At 39.1% G+C, this 22,713-nt stretch overlaps 1 protein-coding gene across 2 annotated transcripts in view; it reads left to right on the top strand.

Moving 5' to 3' along the window:
• Positions 1–22,713, top strand: part of LOC149796743 (guanylate cyclase soluble subunit alpha-1-like) — a 114,833-nt gene that overhangs the window by 60,434 nt on the left and 31,686 nt on the right. For both annotated transcript variants that reach the window (XM_089961394.1, XM_089961393.1), the window contains exons 3-4: positions 13,832–13,953; positions 14,454–15,163. In XM_089961394.1, coding sequence (XP_089817520.1) covers positions 13,832–13,953; positions 14,454–15,163 — 832 coding nt within the window. The remainder of the gene's footprint in view (positions 1–13,831; positions 13,954–14,453; positions 15,164–22,713) is intronic.

The following is a 22,713-nucleotide window of genomic DNA, read 5'->3' as shown; positions in this document are numbered from 1 at the left end:
CTTGTTCTTGTAACCATCGTTGCACTTGAGGTAAACGGAGACTTTTCAGTTGCGTTTTGGCAGCACGATACAATTTTTGAACTCCTGCGTAACCTGTAGGATGGGAGGGATCGTAGTAAATGCTGACTAAGACTTTTTCCATTTTTTTGTGTTGGTTGGTGTGTTAATAAGGCACCCACTCTTGGAGGATGCTACTCTTTTTCTCTTGGGGTATTTTCTTCGATTGCAATGCTTTGCGTGTGCGACCGGCAATAGGTGTTGAAGAGGAGGAGGATGTCTGAGCGGGGGATATCGGTTCTTGTTTCACTTCTGTCTTCACTTCTGTCTTCACTTTCTTTTTCTCTTGTGATGAAGAAGGGGTGGCCATCATCTTTTTAATCCATCCAATTCTGGAGGTAGGTGGTGTTGTTAACTTGCTTACTTTTTCTGGTGGAGTTTGAAACCCTTTTTCTTCTTCTTCTTTTCCTTTTTCTGTCTTGGTCACTGGTACTGGTGGTACTGGTACTGGTACTGGTGATGGTGCTGGACTTTTCATCAAGCTCTTAAAATCTTTAAGAGTGGGTAGAGCTGTTTCGTCTAAAGCTTTCTGGTGAAAGAGTTGCAGTCGTTGCAAGAGTTGACCGTACTTTTGCGATTTTTCTGTTTCGGACAAATCTTGGCGATCCATCAAGGACTGCAATTCGTGTTGTAACTGGGACATCTCGCTCAAATGGGGATTGGGAGGTAAATGCGGGGTGTGTTGTTCTTGCCACCGATGGTATTCCATCCATCGTTTGTAAGGCACTAAAGCTAGTTTTCGTCCTTCCATGGGGTTGTCAGGGGTCGATTCTGAGATCTTGGAACTTCCGAGGCCTTTTTATCTTGCTCCCACCAGTCCTCCCAACATGGTTCCCAAGACTCCTTTCAGTATGGGGCCTAACAAGAGAGGTAAAATACCTCCACGTTGCACTAACATCTTCTTTTTTTGACGAATGGGAATTTTCTTTTGAACCATTTGGCGAAGAACGTGACGATGTTTGCCTAAGCATTGTTTCTGGTGTTTGGACAAAGGGATCGTGCCTTTCAAAACGTTCAAACAACATTCGCACACGGTATCTATGACCTCTTTGGAGGCTGTTTGAATGAGTTTTTTTCGTAGGGGTGGAGAAGCTTTGGACAGGACAGATAACATGTCCCCATGTTTGGCTAAACGTGGTGGCAGTCCTTTCCTTTTCTTTCCTTGGGGTGTTCTGGAGGGTGACATCTTTGAGTCTTCAGGAACACCAAAAAACACTGATACCCGACTTGGTCACAGGCCTTTTTTATACTGGAACGCGTCGCCACTGATTGTCTTGACGTCGTATTAGTTTGAGGACAGGCATGACACGTCGTGCAGGGGTACGCAACGGACTAAATCGAGCCAGTTCTTGCTTGGACAAATCCAGTAAACTCTGTAACATGCCCGATCTTTCTTGGACTTTGATTTTGGGAGAAGGTACTTTGTGAGCAGCAGCCACTGCCACTAAATTGGAAGGTCCTGCCACTGGGGAAGTTCTTTTGGGGGTCATCAACGGAGAAGTTCTTGGTGTGATCAACGTCTCCAAGTACTCTTCAGTTCTGGGTGTCATTAACGGAGAAGTGGACAAACGTGAGGCTGCCGGAGACGCAGTCACCGCCGTGGCAGGTCGTGGTTTGCGAGTGTAAGGTTGCGTCCTGGCCGAAGTGCCTCTCTTGCGACTAGTTTTCTTCTGTGGACTTTTCTTTTTCTGGGGACTTTTTCTCTGTTTCTTTTTCTGGGGGCTTCTTTTCTTTTTCCGGAGTGGTGGTGTCTGGTCAGAGGAGGGTCCTGCCACTGGAGAAGTTCTTCTCCTTGGGGACCTGGTCTTTTTCTTCTTGGGACTTCGTTGGACTTTTGTCTTGGGGATAACTTTGGGGGCATTAGGATCCCATCTTAAAAGTGAGCGAATGATGACCCCTCCTAGAGTACCGCTCCCTCCAGGTTTCAAAATGATTTGTTTTTAGGTTTGAGTGTCGATGCTGAGATCGGCCAGTTGGACCAAAGCGACTTTGTTTCGATCGAAAAAGCGTTTGGTTTGATGAGGAATCTGAATGATTCCTTGGAGTAATTGACGTGCCGTCACCGTGAACCATCGTAAGACTTCTTTGAGACTAGCTTCTAAGACACGAGCTCGTGTTTGTGGATTTTTTTCTCGACTGATGCCATACAAGGCACGAATCAATTTGACGGGAAGATGCGACTGAAGGGACGTCATGTTGACGCTGTGTGAGACAGACGAAAAAGGGTCTGAGGTTTTTATAGATTTTTTTATGGGGAGTGAAATGAAGTCGAGGACGGAGACGTGTACAGGACAGGCCCTCCGTCTTGGCACCAGTGGTGAAACAAGTGGGTACGAAATCGCAAATCCTCGGGGGTCGTAGGTTTCAAATCGACGAGTAAATAGGCGTGTGGCGTTTGAGTGGCATCGTCGTACGCCTGAGTCAGCCAAGGCGTTCCTAACTGTTTGGCTAAGACTTGCACTTGCGATTTATCTCGAGGGCTTTTAAACAAGACCACGTAATGCGCATTGAGACTGATGGTGCGATGGGCTTTACTTTGTTGAAACAAATTTTGGGTGATGTAAACGACACTGGCATTACGGTGATGCCCTTTGCGCGTGAACCACAGTTTAATTTCTTCTTCGTCTTCTCCTAACATGTCGTCGAAAATGACCAAATGGGTTTGACGGGAGTCAGAGACGATGCCGTCGTCTTCTTTAGGAATGCCTTCCACAAACACGATGGAATCGCCTTGACTTTCTCGCAAGAGGCTGTACGCCGATTGCCACTCTTTGTAACACCACACGATCCGTTGAGGTGGCCGATCGATCAAATGATGTTTATGTTCGATCAAACGTTTGACGAATTCGGTTTTGCCTGAACCGCTAGGTCCAGCAATGAGCATGTTAAAGGGATGGCGAAGATACAAAGCCTCCCAACTGGCACGATCTAAGTGTTCGTCGATGACTTTGACAGTAGAGGAAGAGGGAGCAGAGACAGCAGAGGTAGCCATTGTGTTAGAAATGTCACTTGTGACACGAAAAACAAACAAGACAAGAGTTTATATACTTTTTCAGAACACGTTTATTGAATTTTTTTTTCAAACATGAATACGAAAGACAAAAATACATAAAAGCCAAAGGCTTAAGTACAAGAATAAAAGGCACATGATAACCATGAACGTGGAATAAACACAAGTGTCTCTACAACATGTTTTGGGTAAAGTTCTAACCAGTTCTATAGTAGGGGGTAAGGTCACACAAGTGTCCTCCCGAAAGGGTCTTTCAGGCCTGTCCACGACAGTCCCGTCCTGGGTGACGGGTTCTTCTGTCACCGTCACTAACACGGGTTGAAAAGTAACTTTTTTCCTTGAATAACTCTCGTGCATACTGGGCCACCTCTTGGGTCCAAGCCAAACCAATTTGGTTTCTTCTTCGTCAACGACATGGTAAGTTACTTCAATGAACAATGAACTATCGATCTTACCTAGGGTTCCTTTTTATATACAGACCAATACCGACGTGACCGTACGGCAACTTAAAGTGATTGGGAAGTCGCACTCGCTTCTGGTATACAATTTGATAGACTTTTTCCAAGGGTCGACTGACGATGTGGTGAGTGGGTAAACGTACAATCTTGTTCGGTTGATAGGTGGTCACTTTAAAGTTTCCATCCTCTTCCGATTGCAAGGCTTCTTTCAATACCCCAAAGTTGACCACTCGACTGGTACGATGATTCAGAGTCAGTCCTTTCACTTTGCACGTCGTGTGCACTTCTCCTTGTTTGTCCCGGTATTCGTAGCCGTAATTTTTGGGGCCGCCACTGACGAAACTTAGAATCTTGTCGTCGGGATGCTCGTCTGTCCAGGCTCCTAAACGGTCTCCTTCGATGTCAGGGTGATGTTGAATCGGGTGATGGATGTAAATGCAACTGTCCGTGTCAAAGTACAGGACGCGTTCTTCTAACAGTTCTAAAGCTTCGTACAATTTTAAGCGAGCATGGGCTGTCACGTAAGCCGCAATGGTGACATTTCCAAAAGGGTCGTCTTGTACAAAGTCCAGATCTTCTTCGTAATTGACCAAGATCAAATCCTCTCGAACGACGTCCACGTGTTTCATGTATTTGGTTTTGTCGTGAATCATCTGGAAGTAGCGGGAAGGTTCTGTCAAATATTCCGTCTTGGGTAAACACGGTCGTTGTGCCATTTTACCCCACAAGCAATTTAACATCACTTTGGCAAACGATCGCCTGCCTTCATTTTTCTCGATGTGGTCTAAAGAGATGCCTTCTTGTGCATAGTATTTCTCTTTGAATTGTATTTGGTCTTCGGGAGTGTGACAGCAGGAAGGATAGCCGCTGGCTTCTTGCTTCAGTTTCAAAAAGGCATCCACGTAGTCAGCGAAAATGCCTTTCTGAGTAGGGTCACCCTTGTGGTACTGTTGTGTCTTGGGAAAGTGGCAAATTTCGTACACTTCTAACAGTTGGTATCCCATGTCCAGAGCTTTGAACAATTCTACGCTGACCCAGGTTCCCGTCAAGGCCCGTTCTTCCTGGCTGTGATGACAAGGCTGATCTTGGTTGCACGTTTCGGCACAAGGGAAACATGAGTTTGCCTTGACAATGGTGAGGTAAGACGGGATGGTATAGGTTCGTGGGAGGCAAAACTTTGCACTTGATCAAGCCTTCGTATTGTCGAATGTTTTTCAGGTCGATGTGTTCCGTCAGCAATTGCGGGTGCCCTACAGGAAAGCGACAATATTTGCACACGTAGTGATACAGCGAACACACGTCCAAGTATTTGATTTCTTCTCCTTTCTCTTCGTCGGCTTGGTACAGCAAACAGGTGGCATTGGTCCTTCCTCCGTACAAACTATCCCTCGGGTTTAGGGGGTCCATGAACTGGTAACTTTCCACGAGGCGTTTAAACTCGGGATCGGTTTTCATACGGTGATCGTATTCGTGTTCCCACATTTCCACCACTTGGTATCCTTGCTGTTCTAACTTTAGGCGCCGCTGACAAGTGTCCTGGTACAAGTCTTCCATGGTCCGTTGTAAAAACTGATTTTTAGTGTCACGGTCAGGGTAGCAGGCGGGACATCCGTGAAATAAGCAACCGTTAAACTCGTACACGATCTTGGGGTTTTCTAAGTCCCAGCCATCGACCGAATACGTTCCGATGGTCTTTTCGCCTCCTCCGTTGCGGGCATGCTGAATCCACTTGTCTTCCTTGTCGCACAAGTAATGTAACCAACGTAGGGCTTTGACCGAGTATTGACGCTTGACATAGTGGGTCGTTTGAGGACTGATGACAGCCACGGTCTTTTCAGGCATGAATCGTTGTCGATACACTAAGGAACACGCTTTGGCAATGGTGCAAGCTTCTTTCAAAGGATCGACCCCTCCGTGTTCCATGAACAGTTCTCGAAATTTTCCACAGCAACGTCGTAAAATGTCCACGTCGGAACGACAATACTTTAGCATTTCTTGCTGAAAGTCGAAAGGGTCCGAGGCGTGAGCCTGGTACCAAGCGTAGAAAGCTTCTCGTTGTTCGGTACGCATGTTGTCGGGGTCGTAATAGTGAACCTCAGGCAAATGGGGTAGAACGACGTGTTGATTGGCTTCTGTATTGAAAAAGTGAGGAAAGTACCCTTTAGCCATTTCTGTCATTCCAAACGTTTTAGGCATTCGGCTCAAAGGCATGGCCAAGTAGCTCATCGAATCTTTAAACTGTACTTGTCCCACTTGCATGAAAATGATTTTGGCTCCGTTCAGTCACTTTAGGACGCTCGGTGCCTTGTTCCGTATAGTATCTCAAAAGAAACTGTCCATCGTATCCGGAGAAATTGTGAGCCATCACCGTGGCATGACGATGACAATCTCCGTAACGTTCGATGTCCTCTTGGCTCCACGTCTTGTCGATGGGGTCTAAGACCCATTTGGCAAAATCGGCTAACGTGTTCGGTCCCCGAAAGATTTTTTCACGCCCTCCAGGAATCTTGCTGCAGTAAGGGCAATGACTGAAAATAGGTTCTTGAATGCACTTCTCGCACGCTCGATGAGCCACGCAGAAATTAGGAATGTGAATGCCGGTCTCTTGCATGCATTCGAAATCGAAAAAGATGAAATTGCCTTTCTTCTTGTGACCGTCCTCTTTCTCTGGTTGGGGTTGGTATTTTTGCACGTAGCATTCGTGTTCCAAGTCCACGATGTGGTGACAAATGTGACATTTTTTCTTTCCTCGACATACGTGTGCCTTGGTACTATTGGTACGTATGCCTTGTCCACAGGTAGGGCACATTCTCAGCAGTTGACAAGCACATTTCTTCTGTGAACCTTGTGTTTTCAAATGTTGTTGGTAACAGGTAGGACTGACAAACGTGCGCAAACAAGTTGAACAAGGCACTGGTTCTTCGCTCAGACAGGGTGGAGAGGCTAAACATCCTGGGCATTTCCATCCACAATGCTTGTGTTGCTCTCGATTGTTATAACCATAGTCACATTTCTCACAATAATAAACATATCCCAGGAATCCGGTGATACTGGTAATGGTATCGAAATGGTCATCGTGATGATAAAGGTGAATGTATTTTCCGTCCTTAAAATCTTGGCCTCGAAACAACAGAGACCCACGCATTTCTTGAGGGTGCACTTTCAAGGTGTAGCGTGGAGCTAGGGCATCTTGCAATTTCTGCATCTCAGGAATGCCACAGGGTGTGTCTTTGGACGTCCACCAATAACATCTTTTTGCGTCCAGTCCCTTGAGGAAGAGATACGTGAGCCATTTTCAGTGTGGCTTTACCATCGGTGATGTCAAACTGGTCATTAGATTGTTGTACGTGTTGAATCTTGTCCATGACTTTGGAAGGGGTTAGTTCTGCGGGTCTGCTAAACTCGATCCAAACAGGGGATTTCAAACCGTCGTGATCTATGGATAGTGTCAAGCGATCGTCTTCTTTGGGTTGACATTGTCGCTTGAGTGCGGTGAGCAAAGAATCCCACACCCCAGTGATGAACCCTTCTGCTTTCTCCAATGGTACGTCGGCCTTGAAATCTTTAAACTTCACCGTGTAGGTGTAAGCCGTGGTTCTAAATTTTCTGGAGGAGCGCTTTTCCGTCTCTCGAATGGAATAGTATTTTTCAGGGTTGACTAAGGGTGACGAACTTGGTTTAGAGGTTTCAAATTCTGGTTCACTCATGTCCTCTTCAAAATCACTGGCATGAATTTGTGCCAAGATTTCAGCTCTGGTACGAGGCGATAGATCACGTTTCTGCCTCTTACTTTCTTCTTCTTTCTTCTCGAATGAATGGGATCGTTTCATCTTGAGTGCAAAACGTCAAATGACTCAAGTGTAAACACCATAGACTAATTTATAGTCATGGCAGACCAGCGTATATAAAAGGGTGTGTGTCTTGTTCTTTCACTATTCATTTCACTCTCAAGCCGAGCACAACGATGGAAGAGACTACCCAGATGGAACGTTTCATCAGAGCTTTGCGAGGGGTCATTAGAAAATTCTCTTCAGAGCAGCCAACGGACTACTCTCCTTCCTTTCAAGATAAAAGTCAAGATACTTGCTATATCTGTCAGAAGAAAGGGCATTGGTCTTCAGAGTGTCCAGACCGTCAAAAAAGAAAAAAAACAGGGGCTAAAAAAAAAAAAAAGTCAAGATACCTGTTATTATTGTAAAGAAAAAGGACATTGGTCTCCAGATTGCCCAAAAAAGAAACAAGAGGAGTCAGAAGAAAAGAAGGATTCTTCAGAAGAAGAGAGGGATTCTTCGGAAGAAGAGAGGGATTCTTCGAAAGAAGAGAGGGATTCTTCAGAGGAAGAAGAGGAAGAAAGAAGACAATTCTATTTAAAAGAAGCAAAGAAACAGGAGAAGAAAAGAAGAGGGGAAGAAAATGAGGAAAAAAACGGTGAAGAAATTCAAAAAACAGAGAGACTAAACAAGGAGAAAGAAGAAGTCAATGAACTTTTAATTAAAGTGTTCTGTGGTGAATTGTGAATTGGATTGTAAAAAATGGATAAAAGAATACATGAATGATATAGGTAAGTGTCTTTGAGTTTTGATTTTAAAATAAGAAGCTACACTCACGCACTCATACACAGACATGTACTATAAGGGTAAAATGGGTTGTTTATTTGTTTGTTTTTTTTGAGTTATTGGCAATTGAAATTGTATTTCTTTTCGAGAAATGTGGGTGGCCCTGAAAAGGGCCTTTTTATTTTGGTGTAGGGGTGAGTTTAACCAATCAACTTTAACTGCCTTAAGCCTTTGCCACGGCCAAGGCCTACTTCTGATGATTGGGTTGAAATCACTAAGGGTGGTACGATAGGCTTAGTCACAGGGTTGGCGTGTTTAGCTCGGGAAGGTCGTATTCTCTTCGGTCGTGATAAAGAAGTCTGATACATTTGTTTCAGACTTCTTAACTCCGCTAAAATGTCCACCAGTACCGTAGCCGTTTGATTTTCACCCTCTTGTTTCTTTGCTGCTACTGCTTCTTGTTGTTGTTTTTTTCTTACCTCTTCTTGTTGCTGTTGCTGTTGCTGTAGGAGAAAAGCTTGTTCCGCTTCCTTTTGTCGTTGCATAAATTTCTCCAATTCTTCTTTCTGTCTCTGTCTAAAATTCTCCACTTGCGGTAATGAAGAAGGTAACGAAGGTTCCGGAACAAATTCTTGCGAGGTAAGAAAATCCACAAAATCCCAATGTACCTCTTCTGAAAGTAAGTCCGGGTTCCCTTGGGCAGTCTCCCCTGCTGGTGCACCCCAATGGATCGTTTTCTGAGTTTCCGTCATGTTGAATCACTGTCGCATAGACTGACTGCACACAAGCGCTAACGAATCTATATAGACCACGTGACGTCACAGACTGCTCTCTTCGGATTGGATGCGAGCTGACTGAATTTTGTAACGCGTGTTCGGATTGGTGAATGAATTCAATCCGTTTCAATCTTTCCTGTACCTATAAATAAGCGCAGTTCACTGCATTGATTCACCTATTTTCGTCGCTTCAAGATGTGGACCACAGTTGAGTCATCCACCCTTGTGTCTTCCATGATGTTTAGGACGGACATGCTCATGTATGTCAGGTCCAAGTGGACTGTTGTTGATAGGACAGATACTAGTCAATGGATGAGGAGAGTTTACATAGAAAGACAAGGATGTCTCAAGAGGGTACTTGTGTATGAACCGGCAGTTAGAAGGAGTTTAAGAAGAAGAAGATGTGACAGATGCCATCTATGTTAATATTAATATTAACATAAACCCAAAGGCCCTTTTCAGGGCCAGCCATATTTCTCGAAAAGAGATAGCCTTTCAATTGCCTACCCCTTTTTTAAAAAAATTTTTTAAAAAAGAAAAAATCCCATGTTCAATTCCCCTTGAGGCTAGAGTGACCCAAGACTTTTTTCCCATGTTCAATTCCCCTTGAGGCTAGAGTGACCCAAAACTTTTTCCCATGTTAAATTCCCCTTGAGCCTAGAGTGACCCACGATTTTTCTCAGTGTTAAATTTCCATTGAGGCTAGAGTGACCCAGGGGTCTCTGTAATGCTAATTCCCATTGAGGCTAGGGTGACCCCATTTACTACTCACGTAACACTTTGTTCTGAACTGTTCCACCACTAATACATTATAGATGCTTTGTATTAACTGATCCACTACTGATACATTATATATGCTTTGTATTAACTGTTCCACTGCTGATACATTAAAGATGCTTTCTACTTCTATGTGTGATATTGCTGCTGTTTTTTGTCAGTCTAGCTGATGCATAAAGAAAGAGTTTTGCCTATTTTGATATTCGTTTATATTTATAATAGACGTATATTTTTATCAGAACTGAAATGAACAAACGAATACCTTACAAATATTCTAAAATAAAATTGGTATTGTTTACCTTGCGAGTGTGGCATCAGACTGTTAAAGAAACAACCTGAACGAAGCGTAAACTTTGCAACGTTGAATTAGTTTACAAGAGAACAATTCAAAATTTATTGAATCACTGGAAGTTCAAACTCCGACCAACCAGGCCCATATTGTGAATAATCACATTGATCACAATATCGCCATTTCTATTCACTGTCGTTCAGACACTTTTTTAAAAGATAACGTGAAATGTGGCAAGCTGGTGAATAATATGGCCATATCAGATTCAATAAAATCTTTAAGACAACCAAAGCTCCGAAAATTCGATGAAGTCTTGTTGGAACACTGTTTCCGCCAGGAGGGATTGTTGTCACTCCGGCATACCATTACAGCCTCATTTGTATGCATTACACAGCTATGGAATTTTCCAATAGGCTTACAATCTGACTATCCACTTCCTTTTTCTCCTACAATTCAGGAATGTAGATGTCTCAACAAGATGAACGTGAGCCAGTGGACATGGCTTTGGGACAGAACCATTTAAGTAGTAGGCCTTGACGAATTTGCTTTATATATTTTATTATCCCTTTATTGAAAATGATGTAACTGTTTGTTGGGAATCCATCTTTACCAGTGAAACTAAATGTTACACTCCAGAACGGTGTCTGAAGTAGAGAATCAGGCCTGGTAAATCTAACAGCGTAATGTGTACAGAAGTACCGAATGTCCATAATTGCAAAAGAATCCATCCTATTTATAAGGTATGGTCAATACACTTTGTTAGGTTTCAATTTAATAATTATATTCAAAATTTAACTATAAGTTACTTATATCGGGAGTAGAATCCCTCAATTGTCCTTGCTGTGCATTTTATGGTCGATGAATGAGTTAGTCCCATGTTAACCATATATATATAATTCCAGACACCTGCGATCAACGTATCCAAATTTGTTTCATTAAATTGGCCACATATCCGTGTGAGTTATACTGTGAAGCAAATTTCTTCCCGAATATAATCGATTTTCTGTCCTTATTTGTTTATGTATGTAGTCCATCTTAAACGCTAAAGGAACATTTATGTCCATGCTGAGTTTGAAGATAAACAATGAAAATAACACCGACATTCATTTGATGTTTAGTTTGAAATTTAAGAAACATTACACCAAACAGATAAAATGTGATGTAATTAGGATTAGATGACGTAGTTCACAGCATTTTCAATGCAGCCTGGTGGAGTGTGGAAGTGTGCCAGTTTCAATGACGTAGTTCACAGCGTTTTCAATGCAACTTGGCGGGGTTGTCGAAGTGTGCCAACAAATACCAAAGTCGATAAAGAAACGAGGATGGGTTTGACACGTTTATTAACAGCGACGAATATTCGAAGCCAATTCAAACAGATTCAACGAATATTCGAATCCAGTTCGAATACATTCAACAAATATTCGAATAAGAAAATTTGGCATTTGTTTCATCTGTAGTATTTGTGTAAGATGAGATGAGTGTTTTATAAATGCTCTGTATTAGTACATCAGCTATGTATTTATGTAATTAAGCAACTGTCTTTGCATAACGTCATTGTTTAACGTCATTGTCTTTGCATAACGTCATTGTATAACGTCAATGTCTTTGCATAACGTCAGTGTCGTTGTTCTTGCTATTATTAGTTGTTGTTGAACACAACATTTATTGCTGAAAGAAAAAAGATAGGTTTTGATCTAGGAGTACAGTGCTTAACAATTGTTTCTAATTTATGAAATGGTAAATTATTTATTAAAAACAAATTGTTCGTGCCATGCCACGAAACTATTGATATTAATTTGAAGAATGTCATTTTTAAGAATAACTCGTGCGGTCGATGCTATTTTAGAAAAGATTTAACTGAAATAACTTGTAAGATTTTAAAGCGTGCATTCTTCTATGGGTATATTTGTTCCTTCAAATAAATATAGACTGCTGCCACGGTTCATGACAAGAGATACAACAGTTACCAGTCAGAAATAATTGAAATGTTTTATCGTCAATTCCGGAAACGCTATACAGTCATAATGAATTTAAACAAAAATGTGGTACATGTTAGTTATTCCCTAGGAGCCTAAAGTAATCATGTTGAGTCCTTTCTTCAATTTTCCCTTTAACCTCCGCTAATTGAGCTGGGATGTACGATAAATGTTTACCTAAGAAACCGCTTAGTCTAAGAACAAAGTATATCTCTTTTCCCTTACCAGATACCTATAGACTGAATTCCATTCTCATAGTATGAGAGATTGATTACAAATTGTGCCTGCTTTGTAAAGACTATGCCTAAATTGTTTTCTAAATATAACTTTGTTTGTAAAGGAACTGAGAAACAAAGTTTTCATGTTCGTTTTTAGTTCCTATCAAGAAATTCAATCCTAGTGTCAAATTTAGTTATTGCTGTATCCACCAATTATTGGCGCCTTGGGTCTGTTTCTTAAATGCCATCAAATGTATGTAAACAAAATGAATGTTTTCTCTTATGTCCATTTTCAAAATTCTCTATTTGAATAGAGTGGTCTGTTGTTTCTGTACTCGGTTGCCGCAGTATTTATTTATTAATGACAGTTTTCAGTTTTACGACAAACAATGAAATGCTTTTTGAGTGACACATGTTTTTAGGAACATTCACCATTTAGAAGTATCACGTTAATTTTGTTTTTCGGAAATTTGAAAACAAATGACTATTGCATGAGAAATATCTGTATCGAGAATACTATTTGCCATGATTGTTATATTTTCCATGTATTTTGTAACCGAGGAATCAAATTTGCTCCATTTTTATTGTTTAAATTCAATCAATCAATCAATCAATCAATCAATCAATCAATCAATCAATCAATCAATCAATCTATCTTCTCTCTCTCTCTACATATATATATATATATATATATATATATATATATATATATATATATATATATATATATATATATATATATATATATATATACTTGTGTGTAGATTTTAAGTAAATGAAATAGATTAGGACTTATGGACTTACAACAGTGAAAATTTAAATTCCTATCTGCCAAGAGGCTATCTAGAAACACCAATGAACAAGGCATTTCTTACCACCAGATACGAATAGAGTGAAATGGTGTCTTTATATTCATGTTAAAGTGCAGGGATCGTGTCTTATTGGTTGGAATTATTCATATTTCGATGGGTTAGTTCAGAGTCGGTATGGGAATTTCGCTTGGGATTTGTTTTACTTGGTTTTCTGTAAATTATAAAAGGTATGCTCTCCTTTTGTTCATTAATGTGCTCTTGCATTAATCAGTACATGTGTGTGGATTATCGCCCTTGTAAACCGATTGAGAAAAGGGTTTAAAACCTTGGAATATGGTGGTAATGGTGGTATGTAGATCTACACGAAAAACTCCGAATGTTAATTTGTCTCCACCCGGGGCGGGATGGGAAAATAGTGATACAGAGCTATGACAAAGAATGAGCGACAGAAAAACAAGGGGCGGCAAGGTCTTTATGCTAACGACTCGGCTCTAAATGGCTCCTGATTTGGACATTTAGTTTATCGATCGAGCACATAAGTAAATCCTGGAGGAAAATATTTATACAGAAATATTTAAGAACTTATAGCCTTGGATCATAGTCTTCTTAATGAAATGTCGATCTTATATTTATACTCGTATATTGCAGGCACCAAATATCAGGCTAGTCACTATCTACAGATTTATGCGTCATAGATTTATTTGCTATTAATGCGTCTTTGTACATGAATAGTTAGCCAAAATATTTTAGCGGACATTATCGAGGAATACTGCAAAAAGGACGTGTGCACATGCGTTGAGTCAAAATTGTGTCCCTGCATCACTGGTTGGGATTTTCATCGACAATATTAATATTGGAAAACATAATAAAGAAATGTATATTACAATCTTTATTCCATCTAGATCTACGATGGGTTTGATGGAGACAGAGTTAGAAGCCTGGTATCAGGACCCAGACAGACGACATTTGCCCCTAGATGAAAGCCGCCTGTTTGAAATAACAACTAAGGCTGCTGAACACATGCGTAAGTTTCTCAGAAACCAGGAGAAAATCCGAAATATTTATCATCAATATATATCTTAATATACTTCAGAGATACACACTTTGAAGTCTTTGATTGGCAATTTCATACATGCATTTGACTTATCTAAATGTGTATAGTGCATTGTTTAATTCATTAATTTAACGCAAGCGTTTGAGTGAATGTGATGTAATAGTGTTGGATATGCCTCAACAATCCAATATCAATGCATCTCTCCACTCCCTATTTCAAACGCCATATAGCAAACATTTTGACACATATTCATGTGCACTCAGTCTTGGAAACCGCTAAATAAATGATCATAAGTAATTCTTCATACATAACCTTATTCTTTTCAATATATATGTCCCATGTCCCGTTTAATTAATGCATTCAGTGTGTGTCTTTAAAAATATATGCATGTATTTAAAGGGAATGTTCAACAATATGGATTTGCTTTTGTCAGAAACAGTCTCACGTGTTTTATTTCTTTTCATTTGTAGACATAGATCACCACAAATTCTTGCACTATCTAGGTGTTGAATACCTTAAACTGTGCTTAAGCGAATACGGCCGATCCATCCGAATGATGGGTAGCAACATCGTTGAGTTCCTTAGCAACCTTGACGGTCTTCAAGAACAAATTTGTAAATCAGAAAAGTTTCTTGACCAAGTGCCTCCATCATTTCGCTGCGAATACGACAAAAATAAGGTGACACTGCATTTTTATATGGAAAGGAGGAACTTATTACATTTCTACTCTGGAATTATTAGTGGATTATCTGAAATTGTGTTTCTCCGAGATGCAAAAGTAGAACTTCTTAGAACAGAAAACTCAACTACCCATCACATTTTTACCATCGATGCTGCTGTTGATTCGACCAAACTACAGTCTCAATGCAGGATATGTACCAGTCAAGATTCTCTTTCAAATAGTCCGTCTGATTCAAAAATAGGAGTCTCAACATTTTGCAAGACATTTCCCTATCACATCATCTTCAACAGAAAGCTTCAAATAACGCAGCTTGGCGTGGGACTTATGAAGACACTAGGAAAAGAGGTTCTTTCGGGTGAAGTTTTATTTACAAAGTACTTTAAGGTTGTTCAACCTAAAACTGATCCAGTAACATTATCTGCCCTACTTTCTCGAGTAAACTTTTGTTTTACACTCGACGCCAAGTCTTGCTGCAGAGGATCCAATGTTCTTTCACAGGTAAAGATGTTTTTTATGTCTTTATCCAGATCCTACTTGAGTATATTCCGTTTTTGCAAGACTCGTATTTGTTGATAATAAAAGTGTCATGCTAGAGAGGAAAAGAAAAAAAACCCACAAAATATAATACCTTTAAAATATTTTTTATACATTAGCAAAAAACAAATTATCTTTGTTCAAGGTAAGGTAGTGTATTATACCACAAAACCTCAGATGATTCTGCGTCTCAAAACGTTTTGATTGATGGAAAGGTGTCCATAATACAATAGTTGTTGCAGTGATGCAGACACCGTTTCATTTGTATCGACCACTTTATTAGGAACGTAGACGAATAGCGCCAGTCCATTGTAGATTTTAACAGGGCATAAGAACAATTTATTAGTGAATATTAAAAATGTATTACGACACGACAGAAAATCTAAGATCAAAACCACAAAATTACTCAAACACATATCTTAACGAAATTCTAAATCCTTTTTTGAAGGTACATTTGTGGATAATGTTCCAGAGGGAGAAAAGTGGTGTGTGTGTGTGTGTGTGTGTGTGTGTGTGTAATCCTGTACTTAATTATGTAAAAGACAGCCTGCTTCTATTGAATTCCTACATAATGTTCAGTAAGTAATGAACATCAGTTTGAATGGAAAACAGGCCACAGGTCAGAGTCTTTTACGCTGCTTCTTCGGTGTAACGGTTGTTACTTTTAGACAGACAATCAGCCCAAGATGCCCATGCTTGAGGTGAACTTTAGTTTGGTATGTCTCCTAGTTTGGTATACGTCTCATAGTTTGGTATACGCCTCATAGTTTGGTATCGTCTCATAGCTTGTCATACGTCTCATAGTTTGGTATAAGTCTTCTAGTTTGGTATTCGTCTCATAGTTTGGTATCGTCTCATAGCTTATTATACGTCTCATAGTTTGGTATAAGTCTCCAAGTTTTGTATAAGTCTCCTAGTTTGGTATAAGTCTCATAGTTTGGTATAAGTCTCAACGTTTGGTATACGTCTCATAGTTTGGTATACGTCTCCTAGTTTGGTATACGTCTTCTGGTTTGGTATAAGTCTCATAGTTTGATATAAGTCTCATAGTTTGGCATACGTCTCGTAGTTTGGTATACGTCTCATAGTTTGGTATCGTCTCATAGCTTGTCATACGTCTCATAGTTTGGTATAAGTCTTCTAGTTTGGTATTCGTCTCATAGTTTGGTATCGTCTCATAGCTTATTATACGTCTCATAGTTTGGTATAAGTCTCCAAGTTTTGTATAAGTCTCCTAGTTTGGTATAAGTCTCATAGTTTGGTATAAGTCTCAACGTTTGGTATACGTCTCATAGTTTGGTATACGTCTCCTAGTTTGGTATACGTCTTCTGGTTTGGTATAAGTCTCATAGTTTGATATAAGTCTCATAGTTTGGCATACGTCTCGTAGTTTGGTATACGTCTCATAGTTTGGTATAATTCTAATAGTTTGGTATACGTCTTCCTAGTTTGGTATAAGTCTCCTAGTTTTGTATAAGTCTCCTATTTTGCTGTAAGTCTCATAGTTTGGTATAAATCTCATAGTTTGGTATAAGTTTCCTACTCTGGTATAAGTCTCATAATTTGGTATACGTCTCATAGTTTGGCATAAGTCTCATAGTTTGGCATAAGTCTCATAGTTTGGTATAAGTATCATTTTGATATACGTCTCACAGTTTGGTATAAGTCTCATAGTTTGGAATACGTCTCATAGTTTGGTATAAGTCTTCTAGTTTGGTATAAGTCTCATAGTTTGATATATGTCTCATAGTTGGGTATAAGTCTCATAGTTTGGTCTACGTTTCATAGTTTGGTCTACTTCTCATAGTTTGGTATACGTCTCATAGTTTGGTATAAGTCTCATAATTTGGTATCGTCTCATAGTTTGGTATAAGTCTCAGAGTTTGGTATACGTCTCATAGTTTGGTATAAGTCTCATAGTTTGGTCTACGTTTCATAGTTTGGTCTACGTCTCATAGTTTGGTATAAGTCTCATAGTTTGGTATACGTCTCTTAGTTTGGTATAAGTCTCATAGGCGTTAGGCATATAAATTATTACATCCATTACGAAAAATTGCTCCATATGGTTACAGGGACATAGCATGATATCGCAACATTGGCTACTTTCATTTCTTTTTCATCCAAAGAGTTTCTGTCTCGCCTGTAGATTCAAGGCACGAGTATCGTTGTTGAAGTTCCTACCACGCCTACAACTAATGCAGCGACCACAACAGTTTTAGGGATCTGTGTTAAGTTGCTTTTAAAGTCATATATTTTCATTTTCAGTGTCTGCACTCAACTAACGAATCCTTTATGCTATTAGCATCTAACTTTGTACTCTGGTACACGTAGATTTCTTGTCTTGCACGGACTGTCAAAATACCTCATACACTGACCTGGTTCTATTCTATGTTCATTGTCACCAACTGTCAAAATACCTCACACCCTGATCTGGTTCTACTCTACATTCGGTATCACCGTTTTCAAAATAACCCATTCCTGGACCCAGTTCTATCCTATAGTCATGGTTACCTACTGTCAAAATTCCTCGTAAACTTTAAAATTCGATTGAATTTATAATATTTAATGAGCGATTTTGACTCTCAAGACTCTTATATGTATGCTTTTAAACATTAGAGAAATTAGGCCTGGATTTTTGTTGATTGTAAACCGAAATAAAGTGAGTTTGGGTTGGGTTACATAACGAGACCGGCAGTTTCTAAAGTAGTATACTAGACTGCATATTTCTAAAGTATTATATAACTAGAATGACAGCTTCTAACGGTCACATAATTCACATTTGAGTTCAAAACAACACAATAAATACACAGATGACAACAATTATACTCAGAATCATTAAAAGCTTTATTTTAAAGATGTTACGTTTTGAAGACTGTCCAATTTGACCTCTCACCTGCCCAGCAATATTCACGTTATCCATTGACGCAATTAATGTCTGGAAAACTATACTTCGCTTCGTTTTTCGTATAAAAACAGTAATTAACTAGACAGTAATTAATTAAACAGTAATTAATTAAACAAAACACAATACTTAAAGTATTGGACGTACGAGAGAAAATGTGGAAAGTTACTGTCTAAATTATTAAACTATTTTAGGAACTTCTTTTATAGATGTAGTAATATTGCTTAATCTAAAGTGTTAACATCAATGACACAAACAGAATAAGAAAACTAATGCAAATTGATGTTGCTGTTGTTGTAGGGTTTAACGCCATTTTTCAGCACACGATAGGCTATATATGGCGGCCAGTATTAATGGTGGAGGAAGAACCCGGGAAAACCCCGGAAAGAACCACCGACCCTCGAGAAGCTACTGACACGCTTTCTCACATACCCACATTGGACGAATCCGAGACTCGAACCTACGCAGACAGACGTGAGATGGCAGTGATTCGTAACGGAGAGCGCTTAAGACCATTCGGCCACTCGTTTTCGTTTTAGATCTAAGGAAATATTTCACGAGTGAAGTGGAAAAAGTTTGTATTGTCACACGCTACCCCCCCCCCCCCGCCCCCGTGACAATACAATATTTCCGCTTCACTGGTGAAATATTTTTCATATATCTACGTACCAATTACATTTATTATATGCTCATTTCTTTCTCCATTACCTTTACATTGTTAGAATCGTGCAATATTATCCGATACTGAACTCGCGTGCAAATACACATATTGCATTCACGTACATAAAGGAACTACTTTCTATTGTAAACAAACAATGGACGCAGACACCAGCACTTTTGATCTGTAAACAAATCATGTACACTCGCGTAGTAGGCGCTTTACGTTGTGGTTGTTTAAATTTGTTTCTCATTGACGTAAAGCAGATGTTTCAAGGACTGCCACATACCAGCTGCTTTGGCACATTCCGCGTTAACGTTTCTGATACAATGTCTCGGATTTAGGCTTTCTATACAACAGACGCAAGAAAGGGTCCTTACAAATAGCATACAAGTGACAAGGCACATAATGTCTTCTTTAGCTGGTAATAATAATGACAAAAATATACTTAGTTTTACATCATGAATTTCCTCAAAATGTACCTTTAGTTCTGAAAATCCGAATTACATGATGAGCCATGTCATAGGTTCTTAATCTTGATTACACATTTCGAAATTGTACTGTAATTTCGAATATAAGTGCAATTACATCCTCCTTACTGCACTCAAAATTAAATAAGCATTAAATTCCACAGCTTATTTTAATAATTGCAATTGAAAGACTTCATATTTTACCCACATTATGATTTCAAACATTCAATGACAGAACAGAAACACTCTTGCAGATGTCAACACGCTGCTGAAAACCGATGTACTTGATGTAGAATTGTCATAGATAAATCCAGTCTATAATCGTAAAATGCGCATTCACTCACAGTATGACTCCAAATTTCAATTTTAAGTAGACCAAAACACCATTTTCTTTTGAAAGTTATGTCTCGAGCACAACTAAGTTAAAATTCATCAGGACGGAGTTATGTGCGCATTAATAATGTTCTTGTTGTGTAATGATGAATCTGCACTTGTGTATTTAGTTTGGAATATGGCATACATTCACTTGCCTTGTTTCTTGAAGTGTATTTTTGTTTATATAATTAAGCCTTAGGTAAAATAAGAAAATGAGCATATAATAAAATGGTTACTGCATTTGTGTGGGAAAATATGAACTCGTTTTGGCCCAAGGTCGTGCAGTATTTCCATTAAAAAAAACTCGTTCATATTTTCCCATACAAATGCAGTAACCTATAGATATCGTCCATATATCTTAAATATCAACTGCGTTGTTAAGTAAACATTGGTATACTATTATTGCAAGCTAGTATGTCTAATGTTCATTATCTGATGTATCCCGTCCAAATAAGCATATCGTTATTGCAAAATGACGCCATTAGCAGGCAAGTCACGGCGTTTAACGGAAACAATAGCCCCTGTGTCTGGTGGTTTCTTAATAAAAAGTAATTTCATTTTTGTTGGCTTTCTAGAATCTTCGAAACGTGTCAACTTTATGCAAATGTAATGTGGCTTACTATAGGCCAACACGATCAAGATGGGTTAATAAAGGCCAACACGATTTTAGGATTAGTAAATAGGCAAAAACAATGTCAGGATATAGTAAATGGGACAGCACGACACCAGGGTGTAGTAAGCATGCCAAAACAATGAATATTAGGATGTAGTTATATAGGTTAACACGATGACAAGATGTGGTAAGTAGGTCAACACGATATTAGGATGTAGTAAATAAGCCAACACTATGTCAGGATGTAGTAAGTAGGCCAACACGATGCGATAATGTAATAGTATAGGTCAACACGTTGTTAGGATATAATGATATAGGCTAACACGATATCAGTATGTAGTTATATAGGCTAACACGATGGCAGAATGTAGTTATATAGGCTAACACTCTGTCAGGATGTAGTAAAACGTTGTAAGAAAGAGAGTTTGCAAAATAATTACATATATTATTATCTATAGGAAATTGTGCGGGAACAGTTCGTTGAATTTTGCCATTACTAGCTAAAGTATGTCGTACTTATTAATCATTGAAAAGGAGTCATCAGCTTGAATGAAAAGCAGGCTCTAGGCTGAACACTTTTACCATAAATCTTCAGACCATCCGGTATTTTTAGACTCAAGAGAGGAAAACAAATCTAGACGTAGCTTCGAAACACATAAAGGGCGTGTATATACTTTACATTAGATAGAAAAGTCTATGTAGTTTGCCTTTTGAGTTATTGCTTCCATTGCCCATGTCAGCCCATAGCTATTAATTAAAGAGTGATAGATGAAAGATATATTCGTTTAAATGACGTTCAAGTTTTTGGGGAAACATCATCTATTTTGGAGAAAACGATTGGTTCGCTTTACTATGTGTTTGGTTTTAAGGCCAACGCGTCACAAACCTCAAAGAAAAGATAAAACCAGGTCATGTGCACATTATTATTTTGTCTACATCTATTATATATTATATATAGTTCATAATGACGAATGAGAAATAATGCTTAAACAAGGTTTTTTGAGCTTTTGCTATTATTTTTTTATGTTATTTCTATGGGTTCGATCCCCGACCGAGTCAAACCAAAGACTTACAAAAATGGTGCTAACAGCTGCCTCGCTTGGCGCTCAGCATTTAGAGGTTAGTGTTAGGACTGGTTGGCCTGGTGCCAGAATAATGTGACTGGTTGGGACATCATGCTACATGTCTGCAGCATGATGCCCCAGTGCTAGTCATCACTATAAACTGCCACATTGCAGACATCGTAGCGATATGACTGAAAAATTGTTAAAGCTACGTTAAAAGATTTAATTGCAATAATCGAGTTCTCAAGGTTTTTCCCGTTTTTATAGATCTGATTAATACCGGTACTCTACTTTCTGCGTGATATCAGTTAGTTTCAGGTAATCTCCACTATTAATTACCGTCTTAGTGTCTTAATTTGTAAAGGCGGTACTTGCAGCTTAGCTTTGCTTGCATTATCTGAGAGAGAAAAGTGTGGTCCATATATTTATTATTACGACTCTGTGGTCTTAAACTAAGTAACAGATAAGCAAAAACCATTACGTTTAGTTACAATTCAAACCAATAAGTTATTTCTCTAGAATACAAAGCGAAAATTAAAACGAACTTACAGTATTGCGAATTAAATCCCAAAAAGTCATAAAAGTTATATGTCAAGTCCTATAGTATAGATATTCAGAATGAATTGTAGTGATGCTCCGAAAGAATTCCAACCTTGAATGTGATGATGTACCAGTATCATGGAATGTTGATGTGCTAATAGCAGTGATATATCACAATGATATAATCCAAAAGGTCACTAAATGAATTCACAATAATCCCAAAATGGTGATTTTATACGAATTGGATCAATGAGTACTTTGTAATTCCAATGAGTAATTTGAAAAAGTAAATCCTGTCAAATTATAACTGAACGCAACTGAAAGACTGATACCACTTCAAATGATAGGAATAAATAATTCTGATGTAAATAACCCTAATATACATACTTAAATCACAGTCGGCGGAACAAGATAAGGGTCAAAAGTTTATTTCCAAAATATTCTAAGTTTTAAACAAGATCAGGTCTAGTAATAAAAGTTTAGTAAAGAACATCGCAAATATCATGTAGACCAGGAATTCCGGAGTGGAAAACTCAAATTCAGGTACCGTTGTCTACAATCATAAACAACAATTAGCTACGTAATATATTGTTTACAAAAAGACATTAGTATTGTAGGCCCAATTTCCTACCCTAATTTATGAATAAAGGTCTCGCGCCACACTCAACATTTAGCTCCTTTCCCCATTATTCATCCCTAAAAACAAAGTTAATTGCTGTGGATAAGGCACCTCTTATGTTTAATAATAGAAGTGTACGTAAGCCGTTCACGTTTACAGTCAAGTCGGTTGCCTACAGTAAGTTCGATAGGAAACTGGGCAATACTGTGATGTTAAGAACTTGGTGTGATGGCTTCCACGTGTAGTACGTTGAGGTCAGGTTTTAGGACCTGA

The sequence above is a fragment of the Sinohyriopsis cumingii genome, chromosome 6 (assembly GCF_028554795.1).
Source record: "Sinohyriopsis cumingii isolate HCF-2022 chromosome 6, ASM2855479v2, whole genome shotgun sequence".
In the NCBI taxonomy this organism is placed as follows: Eukaryota; Metazoa; Mollusca; class Bivalvia; order Unionida; family Unionidae; genus Sinohyriopsis; species Sinohyriopsis cumingii.
This window is presented reverse-complemented; position numbering and strand designations above follow the sequence as displayed.